The 22,560-nt window shown below is 42.9% G+C and overlaps 1 protein-coding gene across 4 annotated transcripts in view; it reads right to left on the reverse strand.

Moving 5' to 3' along the window:
- NINL (ninein like) overlaps positions 1–22,560 on the reverse strand; it is a 132,178-nt gene that overhangs the window by 79,225 nt on the left and 30,393 nt on the right. For all 4 annotated transcript variants that reach the window (XM_081833289.1, XM_081833288.1, XM_081833287.1 and 1 more), the window contains exon 2: positions 6,359–6,552. In XM_081833289.1, coding sequence (XP_081689415.1) covers positions 6,359–6,541 — 183 coding nt within the window. In that variant the 5' untranslated portion in view covers positions 6,542–6,552. The remainder of the gene's footprint in view (positions 1–6,358; positions 6,553–22,560) is intronic.

The following is a 22,560-nucleotide window of genomic DNA, read 5'->3' on the forward strand; positions in this document are numbered from 1 at the left end:
ATACAGTAAAGGAAGTCAGAGACTATGTAGTGAGCATGTACTGTGTATTTCCATTCTACAAAGATCAGAAACAGGCAAGGCAAATATATGGTGTTAGTGTCAGGACAGTAGTGGCCTTAGTGAGAGAGGACTGCAAGACACATGGGGAGGGATTCCAGATGCTCGTCACCCAGGTGTGCTCTGTTCTCTATGGATGCTTCAGTAAGTCACACAGAAAGAAGTCAACAGAAGGGCTTACGTAGGTCAAAAGGTTACCAGTAAATGCTGGAAAAGCAGATTTGGGGCTATAGAGCCAAGCATGCTTCTCAAATCTGGCACAGAATTTGAATGAGCAAACCTCTGTTGCCACCACTGAGCACTAAATACAGCTGTTTGCCTGGGATACACATGTTATCATGACCTGACACTGGATTATTTGTGCATTTGTTTATTTTTGTGGGCAGGACCACCTTCAGCTAAATGAGGTTTATCTAGACCACTGAAGAGGAGACAAGCCCAGACAGCAAAAAGCACAATGGCTGATTCAGATCCTTCCTTAAATTGGGGGCTAGTTTATTAGGTTCTCTACCTTGGGTGAACCTATGTTTTGTTTTGTTTTTAACTTTTTTTTTTTATTTGGGTGAGAGAGAGAGATAGCGAGAGAGAGCACAAGCAGGGAGGAAAGGGAGAAGCCGACTCCCCACCAACAGGGAGCCTGAAGTGGGACTCGATCCCAGGACTCCAGGATCATGACCTGAGCTGAAGGCAGACACCTAACTGACTGAGCCACCCAGGCGCCCCTGAACCTGTGTTTTGACATAGATTTTCCTGGCCCTCTGAGGTCCCAAAGACCACATCAATTTCACAGTTTCTCAGCACTAATGGGGTTTGTGTGCTGGGCTGAACCTCTCTCAGTGTGTGACTTACAGATTTTTAGGCTGGTAATTCTTCACTGACTTATTTGCTCTTTACCATTTTCAAGATCTTTGATTTTATGATTTTGTTCAGCTTTTTTAGTAGCCCTCCCTGGAACATTGGCCTGTGTTTGCTAACCTGCCACTACCAGAATGTCTGAAGCCTGTTCATACTTTTTTAGGACTGCATAAATTTCATCAGATGGATCTATCAGAATTTATTTAACCAATCTCATATTTAAAAGGCTGTTTCCAATCTTTTGCTATTTGAATCAATACTAGAATGAATATCTTGCATAGATTTCATTTCATATGAAGATAGACATTATATTTCTTTGATGATCACATCCTAGCTTCTGCATATTGCAGAGCACATACTAAGTGCTCAAAAATACTTGTTGAAAGGACGCCTGAGTGGCTCAGTCAGTTGAGTGTCTGCTTTCGGCTCAGGTCATGATCCTGGGGTCCTGGAACCGAGCCCCGCATGGGGCTCCCTGCTTGGCGGGGAGCCTGCTTCTCCCTCTGCCTGCCACTCCCCCTGCTAGTGCTCTCTCTCTCTGACAAATAAATAAATGAAATCCCTTCTAAAAAATACTTGTTGAATACATGGAAGCAAAAGGAAATGACAATTTCGCTTGATTTAATCTCTGATTTCTTTTGTGTCCTTGGTAATACTTACCAGCTGACTTTCTTCCAACCATCAAACAGTAGTGGGATCTGATGGCCAAGTGTGTTGACATTTTATCTGATACTATTCTTTTTTTTTTCTTAAAAGATTTTATTTATTTGAGAGCGAGAGAGACAGAGATAGTGAGAGAGAGCATGAGTGGGGGAAGGGGCAGGAGAAGAGGGAGAGGGAGAAGCAGACCCCCTACTGAGCAGGGAGCCTGCCGTGGGGCTCAATCCCAGGGCCCTGGGGTCATGACCTGAGCCAAAGGCAGAGGCTTAACCAACTGAGCCACCCAGGCGCCCCTATCTGATACTGTTCTGACTGTGCTTGTGTTTCTGTGTTTTCTTCCTTTATAGCTCAAGAAAGGGGGACGAACAAACTCATAATACTCAGGTGCTTCACCAAAAAGGACATACCATCATCTCTGTATAATCTCAGACTCACTCATCACAAATAGAGGCTAGACCCTTTGACAATCATTTTCAACTTTAAAATTATTTTCAGTAACACTACGTTAAGAATTATTTTTTCAAGTATATGCACCCCTATGTTTATTGAAGCATTATTTACAATAGCAAAGATACAGAAGCAGCCCAAGTGCCTGTCAAGAGATGAATGGATAAGGAAGATGTGGTATATGTATACAAAGGAATACTGCTCGGTCATAAGAAAGGATGAGATCTTGTCATCTGTGATAACATGGATGGACACAGAGGGTATTATGCTAAAATAAGTCACAGAAAGACAAATGCCATAGGATTTCACTCATGGTCATCTAAAAAATAGAATCTAAAAAATAAATGAATAAACAAATAAAAAGCAAAAACAGCCCCAAAATACAGAGGACAAATTGATGGTTGCCAAAGAGGAGGTAGTAGGGGGATGGACAAAATGTTGAAGGGGAGTGGGAGATATAGGCTTCCAGTTATGGAATGAATAAGTCATGAGGATAAAAGGCACAGCATAGAGAATATAATCGACGATATTGTAGTAAAGTATGGTGACAGATGGCAGTTACACCTGTGGTGAGCACAGCATAACATATACACTTGTCTAACCACTATGTTGTATACCTAAAACTACTGTTAACATTGTATGTCAACTATATTTCAATTTAAGAAATAATTATTTTTTGAGAGTAAAATTCTCTTTCTGACCAAATTTAAAATACTAAAGCTAAGATCCTTGCCACTGATAAAGAAACAAGAGAACATACATAAAATGCACATGGAAATTTCCCACACTCCACAGGAATCTTAGGCCACATTAATTTCTGGCTTGAAACCAGACCTTGATAATGTTTCTTTAACAGGAAATAGGAATTAAAAATGAGCATGCCCTCAACACATTAAAACATTACCTTGCTAATTCAAATTAATATTGTTTATAATATTGTTCTTCATTTTTTAACTGGATTGAAGTATCAATGACTAACATTTACATGATGTCACATATGTTAGTTACTACAAGGAAACGATGTGTGATATTTGAACTGAAAATCCAATCAATTCTCCTGGATAAAGGATTTCTCTTGATTTTCTCTGAAGACTCCTGAAATCTCCACCATTTGGTTTCCGTTGTAGAAAATGATAACAACTATCTGGATATTTCTGGCTTGACACCAGGTTCCCCTAAAACATCTACAGAATGTTTCACCTATATGCTGGCTGTGTGAGCGATGCCCTGTCTACGGGATGAAGCAAAGGAGCAGTAAAAACTCTGAAAGCAAAAATAATCCACCACGATCCCCATCACAGAGGAGGTAGTGTAAAAGTATGGGGTGGAGGGAGACAAAAGCAGGCCCCTAGAGGCATCAGCTGCTGTGGGCACTGCTCTTGAAATGTTACAGAGAGGGAAAGAGGGACAACTTCAGGTCAGACTCAAGAGCACTAATGGAAGCAGAGCTATTTCTTAATTTACCCAATACCTGACTTGTTTTTTGGAAACATAAATCATGGCTGTAAGAGAATGGAGCTGGGATAGACAGAAAGATGGATGAACATGTGCAGAGCTTTGCCACAAGCCATTGTTAATCAGAAAAGGTCAGGCTCCTGTCATTGCTTATGAGTGTCTGTCTCTCCTTCTAACATACCTCCCCATAAAAGTGTGGAGAAACTTCCAGGCTCCCAGAAGGATTACAACTCAGAGGAACTGTTTTTTGGGATACATGTGATGTGGGGGAGGCCAGAAATCTCAAACCCAAGTTGATTTTTCTCTTTACTGAAGTTCCAATATTAACCTTTTTTTCTATCATAATTTGATGTTTCTATTTTTTTTAAAAGATTTTATTTATTTATTTGAGAGAGAGAGAGCACAAGCTGGGGGGAGAGGCAGACTCCTGCTGAGCAGGGAGCCCAAGGAGGGCTCAATCCCAGGACCCTGGGATCATGACCTGAGCCAAAGGCAGATGCTCAACCAACTGAGCCACCCAGGTGCTCCAATTTGATGTTTCTAAAAGTTATACTACGGTTGCTGGAGGGGAGGGGGGGGATGGGGTGGCTGGGTGATGGACATTGGGGAGGGTATGTGTTGTGGTGAGCTCTGTGTATTGTGTAAGACCAATGAATCACAGATCTGTACCCCTGAAACAAATAATACATTATATGTTAATAAAAAATAAATACATAAATGTTATACCACTTCTGCACATAAAAAACATAAAGTGGGGCAAGGCTCAGGAATGATATGATTTGTTCAATCAGCAGAACCTGCCATCTGAATGTGAACCCAAAAGTTATTCTTCTGGTTTTGAATTTTCTCAACTGTCAAAAATGATTAAGAAAACCAGATCATCTGTTTATACTGAATAACCAGAGTGTTGATTTTCATAAATGTGCTTTTTGCTCCTCTGGGTCCCAAATACAATTCTAGGTGATATCAAGAGGGGCGAGAACATTATCGGGGCACCTGGGTGGCTCAGTGAGTTGGCTGTCCAACTCTTGATTTCAGCTCAGGTCATGATCTCAGGGTCCCTGTGTTGGGAGTCTATGCTTGGCATGCGGTCTGTCTGTCCCTCTCCCTCTGCTCTTCCCCTCAAATCGTGCTCTCTTTTCCTCAAATAAAAAACTAAATCTTAAAAAAAAAAAAAAAAGAGGCACTAGAACATTATTAAAAATACCCCTGATTTGGGGCTCCTGGGTGCTACAGTCAGTTAAGTGGCCAACTCTTGGTTTCAGCTCAGATCCTGATCTCAGGGGCATGAAATCAAACCCTGCATCAGCTCTGTGCTGAGCACAGAGTCTGCTTGACTCTCTTTCCCTCTCCCTCTGCCCCTCCCCTCTCAAATAAATAAATAAATCTTTCAAAAAAAAAAAAAATACACCTGGGGTGCCTGGGTGCCTCAGTCAGTTAAGTGTCTGCCTTCGGCTCAGGTCATGATCCCGGGGTCCTGGGATGGAGTCCTGCATCAGGCTCCCTGCTCAGTGAGGAGTCTGCTTCTCTCCCTCTCCCTCTGTCTGTGCTCTCTTTCTCTCTCTAGCTCTCACTCTCTCTCAAATAAATAAATAAAATCTTAAAAAATATATTTTAAAAAATACACCTGATTCTTAAGTCCATAAAAAAAAACACACAAAAAACCAAGAGGCAGGCATAGAATAAAAAGAAACAGAATGGGTGTGGTCAGATTAATTGAGGCAGAGCTCTGTAAGAGGGACTAACAGTATCCTACTGATAGGCATTGGGAACACAGGGCAGTTGATGCTTTGGGAAGTAACAAGAGGTACATTTCATCAGGACTTTCTCCCTGTGTCAGCAGTGAGGGTTTTCTTCTTGTTTTTCATTTCTTTTTGTCCAAAAGCCAATTCAGGAAAATCTTCAGGCTGGATTTTTTTTCTCATTTGAAATAAAAATAGTTTTATTGATTTCTGTAGGGGGGAGGAAAAAAAAGCTCTTCCTTCAAAGTTAAGATGGCCAGCACTGTTTTTATCATACAAGTTAACATCTAGACACATTTAAGAAGTAGGGACAAGGTGGGAGGTGCTTTTCAGTGTTTCTGTCAGGAAAGCAAGTTGTGGTCTAGGTTCTAGATCACCATTCTCGATGACCTTCAATTTCCTAGTGAAAAGGAGCAGAGATAGAGTACTTTCTATCTGGCCTAGATAAAATCAGAGGACACCTCTGAACATAGGTATCCTTTGTTCCTGCAACAGTGGTGTGCAGTTGCTTTGTCCAGCTGCTAGAATGAATTTAAAGCTGTGTAATTTTACTAGACAATCCGCCTTCAAGATACTTGGAAGTTGCCTGTCTCTCAGTGTGTCAGCTGCCCACAGACCCTTGTGTTTTTGTGAACCACCTACCATCCACCCAAACCAACCCTCCACCCCACCCTCGACAAATCTCTCAAACATCTTTCTGGAAAAAACAAACCAAACCAAACTTCTGGAAGTTACTATGCTTTCAAAAAAAGAGTAATCTGAAGGAAACTCTTGCTTCAATATAGGCGGTCCCCAGAAGGAAAAGCAGTGTTCCAGTTCCCTAGTAACTCTCCTCTGGCATGTGTCCTTAGTCCGCTAATATTTCTCAAATGCCTGCAGCTAACTACAGTACTCTGTGCTTTTCTTTATAAGAATGAAGTCAAGGGCGCCTGGGTGGGTCAGTTGGTTAAGCGACTGCCTTTGGCTCAGGTCATGATCCTGGAGTCCCAGGATCGAGTCCCGCATCGGGCTCCCTGCTCGGCAGGGAGTCTGCTTCTCCCTCTGCCCCTCCCCCCTCACATGTGCTCTCTCTCACTCTCTCTCTCAAATAAATAAATAAAATCTTTAAAAAAAAAAAAAAAAGAATGAAGTGAAATACCCACCCTGGCAAAGTGGTCATTTCCAAGAAGTGTTTGCAGAAGGATGGGCAGCTGCTTTTCCAACTGAAGCTTGAGGCAGAGCTGGGTCAGTCCCTCCCGGTCCAGAAAGCCTGTCCCTGTGGTGTCACAGCTGCTGTAGACTTCCCTGAGCTGTGAAACATAGTGGTTCTCTTCTTCTTCTTCCATCCCATAGCAAGCTGGACATGCCAGGGGAAAAAAAGAAAAACAAGAGTACACTTTTATTGCCACACCTCACATGTTCTTCCACCGCTCTGATGACCCCTGGCAAGGTGGCCCAGGCACCGGGCAGGGGCTGGGCACGTGGGAAAAGGCATCCAGGGCACGCTCAGGTTTATGTGGGACCTTTGTACGAGAGGCCAGAAGCAAGTGATCAGGGAGCCAGTCCTTGTTCACAAAAGCCAGAATTTCTTTGTTCTGTAAGAAAAATATCTATTATAGGGGCGCCTGAGTGGCTCAGTCGGTTAAGCGTTCAACTCTTGATTTCACCTCAGGTCATGATCTCAGGGTCCTGGGATAGAGCCCCATGGTAGGCTCCCTGCTCAGTGGAGAATCTGCCTGTCCTCTGCCCCTCCACCTGCCCTCTCTCTCTCTCTTTTTTAAATAAATAAATAAATAAATCTCTTTTAAAAAATAAAAAAATTATCTATTACAGAATAATCAGAAAAAAGAGGTAAATATATAATAGAGAACTAAAATCATCCAAAATTTCACCACCTAAAAAAATCATTATGAGTATTTTGGCAAATATACATTCTAATTTTTCTCTATACATATACAAGTATGGTATTTTTTCCCTTATTAGTATTTAGTTCCAAATATTATTTTACCAAATAAAAGTACTTATAATAAAAAATGGAAACTCCAATAAAATATACAGAGGATGCTGATTAATCACAAAAGAAGAAAAATATATGGCTAATAACCATCTAAAAATGTCCAAATGAAAATAAATATACTATTTGTCATGGTCAAATTATCTAGAATAAAAACACCCCAAAGCTAGCTGAGGCTATCATAAGAAGGGGGCTCTCACATGTCTTCCAGACATTCTAGACTTGTCACATTTACCAAGAAATTTTTAAATAATTGTATTATCTGACCTACGTATTTTACGTACACCAAATTCCTTACAGAAATTCCAATGCTGGATGCCTGGGTGACTCAGCTGGTTAAGCGACTGCCTTTGGCTCAGGTCATGATCCTGGAGTCCTGGGATTGAGTCCCACATCGGGCTCCCTGCTCAGCAGGGAGTCTGCTTCTCCCTCTGACCCTACCCCCTCTTGGGCTCTCTCTCTCACTCTCTCTCTCAAATAAATAAATAAAATCTTAAAAAAAAAAAAAAGAAATTCCTATGCTTCAGGAAAGAGCTACAAAGACATAAAAGAAAATTAAATGTCCAATGAAAGAAAAGAGCTTGCTAGTTACAGCATAATTATATGGCAGAAGATTCAACAGGCTTAAAAAAACACATTTTTGAAGAAGTGCAGTTGATAAAATATCAAGCCGGGATAAAATCTTTATAATAATAGCTAGTATACATACTAGTCAGTTCACATTATAATAATTCACTTATGCCTAGAACAGTTCTATCAGGAGACTTTTGCAATTATGTGGGAGAAATTAAGAAAGGAAGAAGAAAGAAAGGACAAGACAGAAAGAAAGAAGGAAAGGAAGGAAGGAAGGGGGGAGGGATGAAGGGAAGGAAGGAAGGAAGGAGGAAAAAACTACATCAAAATGGTAAGAGATGATTTTGTGGTATTACACATTTCCATTTTCTATATTTTTATATTTCTAAAAAATTTTTATAGAAAGTGAAACACTTCATAACTAGAAAAATGTTGCTAAATCATGAAAAAACACTGAAATCCTAAAGGTATGAGGATGAACCACATGAAATTGTCAATACTAGACCATTCTGACCAATAACAATGGCGATTTCATGTGTGTCAACACAGATCAAGGACAATTCTGAAAAGAGGAAATATGATAAGTAAACAAACATGGAAAACAGATCAAGCTCATTAATAATCAAATAATTCGTAAGCATGAAACAGTAAAGCAACATCTCTTACTAATAAGAGACAGCAGAGTAAATGCCAATTAAAGATGTAATTCTTCGAGAGAGAGAGAGGGAGAGAGAGAGCGCGCACATGGTGGGGGGGATGCAGAGGGAGAGGGAGAGAGAGAATCCTGAGCAGGCTCCACACCCAGTGCGGAGCCTGATGGGGGCTTGATCTCACGACCCTGAGATCATGACCTGAGCCAAAATCAACAGTCAGACCCTTAACCCGTTGAGCCACCCAGGTGCCCCAAAGATATAATTTTTAACGTTGACAGTATTGGACCACCCTCACCCACATGGGTAGGGAGGTCTGCATCAGCACAAAAACTGTATGAGGGATTGGAATCTGTTCACATCAACCCCCCAACCCCAGAGTATCATCTTACTCAGGAAAACAACAGAATCGATGACAGTAAAAAAACTGACTGAATAGAATCTTCATTGTGATGTTTCACAGTGGTCTTATAAGGTGAACTGCCTCCCCTGAGCTCCTGATTGAACACCTGCTGATCAGGTGTAAACACTGCCAGCATCCACTCTGAGGATGAGTATATAAGCTCATGGCCTCAGGTTGGATGTAGGAGTAAAAGGATAACAAGCCTGCCCTATCCACTCATCAAATTATGCGTGCACTTCGGCAGGAGTGTGGGGAAGCGGAGAAAGGGCAAGGAGAGGTGGAGCTGGGAACCTGCCCCCACCCCAGACTGCTTTGAAATGATGACAGAGACAACATCAAGAAACACAGATACACATGTAAAAACATCAAGGATAAATCAGAAAATGAAATAACCTTCCTAACCCAACCTCTGTCAAGCTTCTCATCCAAGGTGAGTCCCCAACCCGAGCTGGGAGCCGCATCCTTTTGTAGACAACAGCCAGCTGTGGTGAGCTGCACTCAAGTACTGGTATTTGCCAAAGCTAATTTCTGATAAGCCACAAGTAAATGGACAGGAGAACATAACAGTAAGAAAGACAAGTGGCAAAATTCAGTATGTGAAAGAGGTAGAGGAACTGGGGTGAGGAGGGTGAGGAGTGTCTAGGGGACCCCGAACGCACAACCTACCACACCCACACATCCCCGATGCTGATGCTCCCCTACCCCAAGCTCTCCCCGTTGCCCTGCTTATGAACAATGCCCCCCTCCCCCACCACCTCTGCAAATCATGAACAAATCCTCCATTTCTTCTATTTTACGTTTAGTTGTAACCAATTCAAGCAATTAAAAGTATATAAAGTAAAACAAAAACAAAAAAATCAAAGCAAAACAAGAGCCTAACCCCACTCCCAGAGGTAAACCCTGCTTGGAGTGTAGGTTTGAAATTATTCCCAAGTCTATAAGGTGGACAGATGCACCGACGTGTGTACATACATAACACACACAGATATGCATGTTTTTATGTAAGTGGAACACCATACATATTATTTTACAACATTTAAAAAATACACCACATCTGAGAGATCATTCCATGCCTTCTTCATTTAAAAAAATGACTATATGCTCTTGCGCTCTTGTGTGTGGAGATGTAACACAGCTTACCTAAGGACTGTTTTAGAGACACGGGGTATCTCCAGGGTTTTCTCTTACAAAACCTTCCTCAGCAAACACCCCATGAGGCCTCTTCGTGAGTCCTGAAGGGGCTAAACCCAGCCATGCTCTGTGAAGCATGCCCTGGGTGGTGCAGGAGTGTCCCTGGAGAAGGCAGGCTTGGCTGTTTTCCCAAGGGCAGAGCAAGAAGAGAAGAAATGTCTTCCTCTCCCAGCCATAGGCAAGTCTTGAATCCACACCACTCTGGGTGGCCGGGCTCTCCCTCCACCACAGGAATTTAAGTTCCTGTTGAGCTGCAGCTTTCCCTTTCTACACAGAAGAAGGAAGAAAGTCTCAAACTGGGGCCAGAGGCGCCCTGGCTGCCCATGGAGGTGTAGGCTGTGTGTGGAGGGTCCAGTGGTGGCGAGTCCCCTGGTGAGATGGGGGTCTACTGCCCACCACATCTCAAAGTGTTGCTGAAACAAGGAGTGGCACAAAGAAAAAAATAAGAGAGGCAACAAGACTTAAAAAGAAGGGTGGCAGCTCCCTCCTCATCACCCACAAGAGCTGTGTTTGCAGCTCATCTTCAATGTCTCCAGGCCCCACCAAGTCTGGGGCCATCTCTGGAGGCCCAGGCTGCTTCTACCTCATTTACTCTTGGAGCACAGATGCACATTTTTGAGGCTGGGTGGGGATTTCCACAGAACAGGAGGAGCTTCTATATGACTAAAAAGACCACAGAATCAGTGGGCCAGTAGGGCGCTGGTTTGGGGGAGAGCGGCATGAACTCTTTGAACAGCCCCTGTTCCCAAGGCATCTCATACAGCATCCCCCCCAGGCCCCCATCTTTGTCGGCTCACAGCAGAACACCCAGTGTACTCACAATGAGTCTATGGGGTGAGACTGCAAAGAAAACCTGCCCTCGGTAAAACACTAACAGATTCAGGTTCTGAAAACAGGGACCAACCCCTCATAGAAGGCTGAATTCCAGAAGCACATTTCAGGTAAAGAGAACCACCAGCCACCTCTGTCTGCAGCGAGGCAGGTGCAGAGCGCCCAGCAGGCTTTAGGGTCTCCCCCACATGCCAGGTTATGAAACAGTCTCTAGAGAACCTTTCTGAGAGGTCACAGGTCTTCCAAGGGGAAACACATCAATAATAGTTACGGTCAGTGAGTGCAAAGCAGGGCCTTAGGGGGTCAGAGGAAAATCAAGAAAATGTAAATGGGAAACAGGCCCAATCCGTAGGCCACCAGGTTGCCATCCAGTGACCCAAGACCAGGAGGGAGTCACTGGCACAGTCCTCCCAAGCTCTACACCCCACCTGCCCTCTGGGCCACAAGACAGACAGGCACTCAAGAAGGCTCCAGCAGCGCCTCCTCATTCCCAGAGCCGACCTCAGCACAGGTCTGTTGTGCACCCTACCAAATCTCAAATGCCAGAATTGTTTTGGGTTTGCACTTTTATGCTAAACATTCTATAATGAGCCCATTTAAGCAAGAGCAATACATAATGCTGCAATTTAGCTATTTCAAAGGGGAGGTCACCAGCATTATGGGTCCACTTAGTCTCAGGGCTGCCACATCCTAGACTCCTCCAGTACAGGTCAGATCTAGGCTGGGGTATGCAAAGTAGGGGAAGAGTAGGGAGCACACTCTAGAGCACTCACCCAAGTGATGGGGACATTCCCCAGGAGGTCAAGTAAACTTAAGATTCTTCCCAATACCTGGACTATCACAGAGGAGATATCAGGAAAATCAAGGCCCAGCAAACCCTCATCACACTGGATTTGCCAAACCTGTGGACTTCCCGTCTGATCTCCTGCCCCAGGATTCCAGATTTGGGCAGAACTCAGGTGTGGGGGCTTAAGGGTAAAGGGCTCCAGAGGGGTCCTCCCAGGAGCAATGACAAGCCAGCCCCCCTGTTGAGAGAACTTACTGGTCTGTCTGTATGCCTCCATGAAAGGATTGACACAGGGGAGGGGCCCATACATTCAAGTCAATGTCACCTGGGTTACACTTCATTCTACTCAATACACAGTTGAGTTCCCGGCCATTCAGAAACACTCCTTTCCTCTCCTTCCCTCATCCCTGTGAATCTGAGCCACTGTCCCAAGAAAGCAGGTGCTTCATCTACCAGCCAGACAGGTATAGGCAAATGATGTGATTCAGGCACAGCAGCTCTACAAGTAGGGCAAAAAAGATCTTTCAGTCACAATCTGCTAAGATATTTCTTAACCCCCACCCAAGATAATGTCCAGCCCTGTTTTCAAAACAAAGGGAAAAAGGAGGCACTGCCTCTATTCATGCACACCTGATGGAATCTACCCTCCTCCCATCCCAGGATGTGGGAGGGGTCTTCCTGTAGCTTCTGCAATACCACATAACAAACCTCAGTGGTGAACCAGTAGGCAACCCTGGCCAGGAAGGCTTGGAAGAACTACAAAGCCACCTTCACCTGGAAAGCATGGCCCGGGCACAGGTCTAGCCTACTAGTGCAGAGTCATGCAGAGTGCCATGGCTTCCTGTGCATTCAGGAGTCTCAGGAAAGGGCTTGAGTGACAAGACCACAGAATTACAGGAGTAGTGGAGAAACCTGAATGGGGGCCTCAAAATTCTGATGTTCACACACACCCCTCATTTGCTGGAATCTGGAGGTAGTGATTTGGGAGGTGGTGCTTACAGGAGGGGAGACCCAAGACATGCACAAGACCTGCCCCCCCCATATACACACAAAGAGAAACTAATATCCAGAAGGAGATAAAGGAGAATCATTTAAAGTTATCAAAAAAGAGAGACTGCTAGGCAAAGGAATGATTAGGATACCAACGGAGGTTTCTGGGACACTGACATATTATAGCTGTAATAAAAAATCCAATGGCAAGACTGGAAGATACAGAAGGAAATCTTCCATAAAGCACATCTAAACAGTAAGGAGGGGCACCTGGGTGGCTCAGTCAGTTAAGCGTCTGCTTTTTGGCTCAGGTCGTGATCTCAGGGTCCTGGGATCCCTGCTCAGTGGGGAGCCTGCTTCTCCCTCTCCTCCCCACTTGTGCTCTCTCTATCTCTGTCTCTCTCTCAAATAAATAAATAAATAAAATTTTAAATAAATAAACAGTAAGGAGATGAGACCATATGACAAGGAAAAGACTGTCTCTTCTATAAATAGTGTTGCATTTGTGCAACAAGTAACCCCATTTAAAAATGGGCCCCATTTAAAAATGGGCAATGGTCTTGAAGAGATATTTCTCCAAAGATATACAAATGGCTGACAAATGGCCGACAAATGGCCAACCACAGGAAAAGCCTCAACATCTCTCATCATTAGAGAAATGCAAATAAAAACCACGATGACATGCTATGTCACACCTATTAGGATGGCCACTATAAAAAACAAAACAGAAAACAAGTTTGCGTTGGTGAGGACGTGGGGAAACTGGAACAGTACACAGCACTGTTGGTGAGCATGTAAAATGGTGCCGCCACTACGGAAAGCTGTATGAAGGGTCCTCAAAACTCTAAAAATAGAAACCATATGATCCAGCAATTCCACTTCTGGGTATATATCCAAAGGAATTGAAAGCAACATCTCAGCGATAGGTGCACACCCATGTTCACTGCAGCATTATCCACAACAGCCAAGAGGCAGAAGAGCCCAGATGTCCATGGACAAAGGAGCACAGAAACTGGTATAGCCACACAATGGAACATTACTCAGCCTTAAAAAGAAAGAAACCCTGTCACAGGCTACAACATGGCTGCACCCTGAGGATATCGTATTGAACGAACTACGCCAGTCACAAAAGGACAAATACTGTGTGATTCCACTTACATACACACTTAGTCAAATTACAGAGACAGAGAGTAGAGTGGTGGTTGCCAGGGGCTGGTGGGGGCAAGAGGGGAAGAGCTGCTCTGCAGGTACAGAGTTTGGAGTCACAAGAAGTTCTCCAAATCCGTTAACACGACAACATGAATATAGTTAACACACTACTGAACTGTACATTTAAAAATGATTAAGTGGGTAAATTTTATATTATATATTTTTTACAATTAAAATTAAAAATAAGAAAAAGTTTTTACAAAGAAAAATAATTCAAAATTTGGTGGCTTACTTTCTCAAATTGCCTGGCTCTGTTCTACAGCACTTTTATCTAGATTTTCTCTTTCCTTAACAACAGCAGCAAATATCGATCCCAAAGCTCCAGGCATCGTCTAAAAGTCCAGGAAAGGGAACCAGTTGAAGAGAAGGGGAATTACTGGAATAATATAAGACCTTTCCAAGTAGACAGACGGCTAAGTCCCACCATGTAGGACAACAAATAAAAAACCCCACACCTAAGTTAATCCTTTTCTTTTCTCCATATTTTATTTTCAAAGCAATAAAGTACAAGTTGAGGCCACCTAAGTAAATCCTCATGAAATTTCTGAACAAACAAACCAACCAACAAGTCCTCAAAGCATCCAGAGAAGAGCAAGCACTCCCACACTCACAGCCCCGGGCAGAACCAGCCTGTACTGCTGGCGACCAAAAGCTCTCATGAAATCAGGCCCTGACATCCCAAGACAACATCACTTTCAACCTCTTCTGGAAGCTACCAACATGAACTTCAGCAAAATGAGGGATAACTGAGAGAAAGGAAGAGGCAGGATCTCTGATCTGGCTCCTACGCAAGTGATAGAGACTATCCTGTGAGGGCAGCCCTGGGGCAGGGCCAGAGGGCAACCCACACAAAACCAATAACAGGAGGAACCCAGGGGCTTGCGTGTGTGTGACCAGCTGGAAAACAACAAATGGATAGGTTTCTGACAGAGCTGATGGAGCATCTGGAAATAACTAAGGATTAAGTCCATTAAAAAGTAAGTAAGTACAAACCAAGAAAACACTAACCTCTCTCTAAAGCCAAGCTTGGCACAAGAATGGGAATGTAACATGCCCCGGCCGCATGTCGATGTGGCAGTCAGGCAGGGGTGACAGGGAAGCCTCAAGGTGGAGGTGCCGTCTGCGTAACAGCCCTGGACTGTGGGGGGTGAGTGAGGGAGGTGGAGGAAGGGACAGCCACAGAAGGACAGATGTAGCTATCTCAGGATGCTCAGCCCTGTTTGTGGCCCAGAGCAGCCTTCCACAGCCTCCATATAACAGAGCTCCACTCTTGCTGGGTACTTTCCCTTCCCACCCTATCCTTTGCTGGGCTGCTAAGGGGACAGTTATAGAACATGCCAGGTGCTAGATACACAGAAACAGCGACTTATCCTTAGTGTTTGTTGTAATACCACCACTAACAGCACTAAAATTACTGTTCCCACACAAAGGTTCCCAGGTTCCCAGTTTATATGCTGCTCAAATCTTATTTCTAGAAATGCCTCACTGAAAAACTGTCTTTTCCTCAGCCCGTCCCTCCTCCCTGAGCCATCAACCTAAATTACAGGAGGTGATTTAGGTACAGGAGGTGAGAAGCAGCCTTAACCCCGCCCCTGCCCAGCAGGGGCCCTACAGCACATTAGCTATTGGAATCTTCCGTTCACACTTCCCAAGACCTCTGTGTGAGGCCAGGGCCAGAACACCCCTTCCCCTGTAATCCTTCCACAGACCCCTGGGAAGGAGGAAAGAAACATGGGGACAGCCTTCTCTGCCTGCTCAAGCAGGCTCTGCCATGGTCCCACCAGGACCCATCTGTCCAGGACTGCCCACCCCTGGTGCCCTGCTTGCTCCCAGGTGGCCCCCAGGCCTACTCACTTTCGAAGTACAGGCCTCACAGCAGAGTGGTTGTGATAAATAATAAACAGTCCCCAGGGTTCAAGGGCCTCTTCAGTTTCCTCTTCATCTAAATGGAATTAATCTTCTTTTGCATTCCACATATGTGTAAAATGTTTGCATAGCAAAACCACCTGAAAACCTGGCCCCATTCAGTAGCTGACTACAGAACTGGGGACAATATTCCAGATAATGAGAACACCTGGTTTCCCAAGGTTTTATTCTTTTGAAATTGGAATCAGTAGAATCTCAATTATTCTAAAGCTATAAAGCTTAATTTAAAATACAAGCATAAACTTTGCTAACAGGTGAAACGAAATGCTGTTTTTACCTCGGAAAGAAAAACCTGCCCCCAAACAAACCGGATATTGGCCCTGGGACAGATGCCCTTGGCCGGCACTTTGCAGGACAACGCAGCCCTCTGGAGGCCAAAAGAGCAAGGTGTTGGTTTGCATTTAATTGATGCAGAGATGAGGGAATTTAATCTGTGACCTAGAAACTCACTGAGTATTGAAGATAGAGAAGAGAATGGTGGTCTCTCAGAAGTAGCTAGGTGTGCTGATCTTTGAGGGTCCAGAGGATTATATTGCAATGGGAAATAATTCCAAACAAGGCCCTCTGTAAAAACCTGCTCTCCCAGAATGAATGGGACCAAGAGCAGCCATTCTAGATGGGCTCATTCTTTATCTGGAAAGATGTTACAATCCTGATAAAATATTAAAGTCTGTCCTTGGTTTCCAGTGGAGCAGACCTCAGTGCCACTTTAAATAGCCTTGCCGGTTTTTATCAACCTTCATTACTTTGGCAGTTCTGAGCTTTTAGGATTAATTTCAGCATTAACTGTTTTCAAGGAAGGCTTTTTATTATTTTTCAAAATTTATACTATGTATTTACTTTGCCTACATGGGTCCTAAATATCTCAGCAATAAGGCTTGAGAAGCTATCTTTTCTATCAAAGGGATTTTCCAGTCCTAACAATGTAAAAATAAGCGGGTACTTCATTTAATTGACAATTATTATAATATTTGCTTTTCCTACAAAGCAGATACACTAAACACTATAAGGATATCAAATTCTAGAACTATCCAGGGGCCCCTGGTTGGCTCAGTCGCTTAAGCATCTGCCTTCAGCTCAGGTCATGATCCCAGGGTGCTGGGATGGAGCCTGCTCAGCGGGAGCCTGCTTCTCCCTCTTCCCTGCCCCTCCCCCACTCATGCCCTCTCTCAAATAAAAATATCTTAAAAAAACAAAAACAAATTGTAGAACTGTCCAAAAAAACCCTATTTTTCTGGGGTCTCCTAAAGAAGATACTGTGGCACACAGTGATGGCAGACTCTAGTGTCAGAGTCTCCAGTTTTACTATGGGCATTTTCCAGCTCTGTGACCTTGAACAAGTTACTTCACCTCTCTGTGCCTCAGTATGTCATTAGGAGACTATGAACATTAAAGTTATTGTTAAGCTGGTTAATGTGTCAAGTACTGAGACCAGTGTCTGGCACATAGTACGTATGGAATAAACACTGGCATCTCTGCTGCTACACAGACACACGTACCTGGGGCTGCACACACACCTGTAATCCTATACAATCCAGGTAGCTGTCCACAGCTTTCAAAATAAACTATACATAATCTAGTAAATGCCTATTCCGTGACAAGAGATGTAGAGATGTTTTATTTTTAATGGAAATTATACATAAAATCATATATATATATTAAAGTACATATCATGATGATTTAACATAACTTCTCCTCAGAATTACCATTTTGTGTGTGACATTAGCACCTGAAACCTACTCTCTTAGCAAATTTCTACTACTCAAAACAGTATTATTACAGCTATAGTCATCATGGTATATGTTAGATCTGCAGACCTACTTATCTTACATAACTACTTTGTACCCTTTGACCAATATCTTCCCAGTTCTAAAGATTTTTTATAGCCACACAAACTTATATTTGTGCCAGGGCTATAGCTATAGACCCCAAATGAACTTATCCTGAATTATCCAGGTGGGACCTAATGCAATCACATGTGTCCTTAGAGACAGGAAGAGGAGTTTTGAAAGAGAAGAGGAGGAGGTAATGTGACCACAGAGTGAAAGACCGGACTGATGCGGTCCTAGAATCTGAAGAGAGTGACTTTGTCTACACCTTTTGGACTTCTGGCTTCCATAACTGTAAGAGAATAAGTTTGTGTTGTTTTGAGCCACACAGTTTGTGGTCATTTGTACAGCAGCCCTAGGAAAATAACACAACATCCCATTTCTTAACATTGTTAAATGGCAATACTCCCTAAACTGGTCTACAGATTTAGCACAACTCCTACCAAAATTTCAGCTGGCTCCTTTAAAGAAATTGACAAGCTGATCTTAAAATTCATATGGAAATAAAAGGGACCCAGAATAGCCAAAACAATCTTAGAAAAGAATGAAAAAGTTAGAGGACTCACACTTCCCAATTTCAAAACTTACCATAAAGGTACAGTAGCCAAGACAGCATAGTACTGGCAAACAGACAACCAAACCAATGGAAAAGTATTTACAGGCAAGAAATAAAACCTCCCATTTATAGTCAATTGATTTTCTTTTAAAGATTTTATTTATTTATTTATTTGACAGAGAGAGAGAGAGAGATAGCGAGAGCAGGAACACAAGCAGGGGGAGTGGGAGAGGGAGAAGCAGGCTTCCCGCCGAGCAGGGAGCCCAAATGAGGGGCTCGATCCCAGGACCCTGGGACCATGACCTGAGCTGAAGGCAGACGCTTAACGACTGAGCCACCCAGGCACCCCAGCACAGTCAATTGATTTTAACAAAGGAGCCAAAACAATTCAATGGGAAAAGACAAGTATTTCCAACATATGGTACTGGGACAACTGGATAGCCACACGCAAAAGACTGAAGGGGAATCCCTACCTATCATATATCATATACAAAAACTACTTTAAAATGGATTAATCAAGACCCAAATTGTAACGGCTAAAACTATAAACACTTAAAAGAAAACACAGGATAACTCTTCTAAAGGAGTAAATGACCTTTGATTAGGCAATGTCATATCTTTGATTAGACAGAACACCAAAAGCACAAGCAACAACAACAACAAAAAAACCCAGATAAACTGGACTTCACCAAAATTAAAACCTGTTTTATGGCAAAAGTCATTATCAAGAAAATGAAGAGAAAGAAGGAAAACATTTGGAAATTCTGTATCTGATAAGGGAATTGGGTTTAGAATACAAAAAGAACTCTCACAGCTCTATAATAAAAGCACAAATAACCCAATTTAAAAAGCAAAGGATCTGAAGAGATATTTTTCCAAAGAAGAGACACAAATGACCAAAGATGCTCAACCTCTTTAGCCATCAAAGAAATGCAGATCAACACCACAATGAGATACTACTTAGAGTATTTAGGCTGGCTATTATTAAAAAAACATGTAATGATAAGTGCTAGTAATGATACGGAGAAACTGGAAAGCGAGAATCTTGAAAGCAGCAAGCAATTCTCAAAAAGATTAACAGCTAACTCCTCATAAGAAACCATGGACCAGAAGGCAGCAAGAGGACATATTTGAAGTGGTGAAAGAAAAAAGGTGTCAACCAAGAATTCTATATCCAGTAAAAACCATCCTTAAAAATGAAGGAGATATAATGCCAAAGGCATGATTCATGAAAGAAATAACTGATCAGTTGGACTTCATCATTAAAAAAAAAACTTCTGCTCTAGGAAACACACCATTAAGGGAAATAAAAGACAAGCCCACAGACTGGGAGAAAATATTTGCAGAAGACATGTCTGATAAAGGACTATTACTCAAAATACACAAATAACTCTTAAAACTCAATAATAAGAAAATGAACCATCTGATTAAATAACGGGGGAAATGAGTAGACATTTCACTTAAGAATATACACAAATGGGAAAAAAAAAGAATATATACAAATGGGGAAGGAGGCAAGATGGTGGAGGATTAGGGGACCCCATTTCAACTAGTCCCCTGAATTTAGCTGGATGTCTATCAAACCATTTTGAACACCCACAAAATCAGCCTGAGATGTAAGAATACAGATCTGGATCTCTACAAGCAGCAAAGTGACTGCTTTTTGCAAGGTAGGATGTGCAGAGTCGTGAATCTGCAGGGAGATATTGGAAGATAAACATAAGGAGGGAGCCTTCATAAGCTGGCTCCTGGAAAGTGATAAAGCACCAGAATAGAGGTGTTAGAAATCGGAACCCTTAGAAGTCTGCTGTAGTGAGAGACATCCGTCTCTGAAAGGGAATCTGGAAATGAAAAGGCAGAATTCTAGGTAAGGCATTGTGTTCTCAGGATCCGAGGAATCACAAAGCGAATGCGGATGCCTGAACCGGGAGAATGCCTGAGCATTGGAGCCAGGAAGTAGGTTATGGTCAGCAAGCCCAGGACGGGACTCTCAGCTCCGATCACCATAAACCATGAGCCGGGCGGTTAGTAATTCCTCTTTTCCTGAGCAGCCCGAAAAAGTCTGGAACCTGTGCCAGACAGGGCAAAAACTCAGAGGGTGGTAGCGGCCCAGAACAGACATTAGAGTGGCACACAGACATGATTCACGAGCTTCAGGTGTGCGTGCAAGCCCACAGCCACTCACAGTTTTAGAGTCACAAAAGGCAGTGGCACTCCCGGGCCCCTGGGACTACCTCTGAGAGTTGCAGTGGGGGCGCAGGATGGGAGGCTGCGGATTTCATTTGCACATACAGAAGTGGAGACTGTTTGTCCCGGAGGGCTTATTAAAGAGTACAGACTGCAATCTTTCTGCTCTGGGCCAGAGGTTTGGGCCCAGCCATTTCTGCTCTGATCCTCTGAAGAGGCACAGAAAGTCCCCAGGGAACAAAAGCCACACAGAGTACCAGTTTCCACTGAGCCCCATCCCCTGACAGGGGTGGGGCAACTGCATCCAGGCAGGGTTACCTGAGAAACTGTGTGGCATGCCCCTCCCCCAGAAGACAGTGTAGAAGAACAGGACGACAACAACCCTAGGGATCCCATAAGACTGTAAAATCCCAACTCTGGGGAAAATAGTATATTGAGCTCCAGGTGCTGCCTCATGACTCATTTATTTTTCAGAAAAAATTCTTCCTTTTTTTCTTTTTCTTATGCTTTTTTTTTTCCTTTTTACCTTTTTCTCATTTCAACTAAGATCTTTGTTATATCAACAACAGTCGCTTTCTAACTTGTATTTTTTCACATCTACATTTTTTTTATAGTTATATGCTTCATTTTAGTCCTTTTTTCACTCTATTCAATTTTATCTTTATAAATATTTAAGTTTTAATTCCCTTGCAATTTTGGAATGTAGTGCCTTCTGACACACAGACCAAAATTCACCCAGGAACAAGTGGAACACCCTGCTTTGTCCACACTGCAAGATTATAGTCCCTCTTCCTCTCCCCCCCATTTAAAATTTTATTCTTGTGTTTCATTTAGGCTTTACTTATCTGTGGTGGCTCCCTACCACTCCATATTTTGCTAGGGTGCATCTTGCTTGGGTCATCGTTAATATTTTGGACTCTGCTCATTCGCCACCCATCGTTCTCTGGACAGAATGACAAGAAGAGGGAACACACACAAAAAAGAACCAGAGGCAGTGTTCTCTGCCACAGAGCTAATCGATATGGATATAAGTAAAATGTCAGAAATAGAATTCATAGCAATCATAAAATTAGTAGCTGGGCTTGAAAAAAGCATAAATGACAGCAGAGAATCTCTAAGGGCAGAAATGAGATCTAATCAAGCCAAACTTAAAAATGCTATTAATGAGATGCAGTCTAAACTGATACTCTAACAGCTAGGGTCAATGAGGCAGAAGAGAGAGTAAGTGATCTAGAAGATAAGCTGAGGGAAAGGAAGGAAGTTCAGGAAAACAGAGACAGGCAGCTAGTAGCACATGAAAAAAGGCTTGGAGAGACCAATGATGCCATGAAACGTTCCAATGTCAGAATTATTGGGCTCCCTGAGGGGTGGAAAGAGAGAGAGAGAGCTAGAAGGTTTATTTGAGCAAATCATAGCTGAGACTTCCCTCATATAGGGAAGGAAACAGGCATTTATGTCCAAGAGGCAGAGAGGACCCCTCCCAAAATCAATAAAAATAGATCAACACCCCAACATATAATAGTGAAGCCTGCAAATCTTACAGCCAAAGAAACTATCCTGAGAGTAGCTAGGGAGAGGAGGTTCTTTACATATGGAGGGAGGAACATCACAATAATATCAGATCTTTGCACAGAAACCTGGCAAGCCAGAAAGGGCTGGCAAGACATATTCAGGGTACTAAATGAGAATACTTTATCCAGCAAGGCTGTCATTCAGAATGGATGGAGAAATAAAGAACTTTCCAGGACAGAAAGAAACTGAAAGAATATGTGACCACCAAGCCAGCCCTGCAAGAAATATTAAGGGGGATTCTGTAAGTGGAGAGAGATCCCAAGAGTCACATAGACCAGAAAGAAACAGAGAAAATCTACAGAAACAGGGACTTTGGGGTACAATGGCACTAAATTCATATCTTTCAATAGTTACTCTGAATGTAAATAGGCTGCATGCTCCCATCAAAAGACACAGGGTTTCAGATTGGATAAAAAAGGACCCATCTATATGCTATCTACAAGTGACTCATTTTAGACCCAAAGACACCTCCATATTGAAAGGGAGGGGATGGAGAACCATTTACCATGCCAATGGACCTCAAAAGAAAGCTGGGGTAGCAATCCTCATATTAGACAGATTTTAAACCAAACACTATAGTAAGAGATGTAGAGGGACACTATATCGTATGTAAAGGATCTATCCAACAAGAAGATCTAACAATTGTA

The sequence above is a fragment of the Leptonychotes weddellii genome, chromosome 10, assembly GCF_054177405.1.
Source record: "Leptonychotes weddellii isolate Sample4059 chromosome 10, ASM5417740v2, whole genome shotgun sequence".
NCBI classification, from domain to species: Eukaryota; Metazoa; Chordata; class Mammalia; order Carnivora; family Phocidae; genus Leptonychotes; species Leptonychotes weddellii.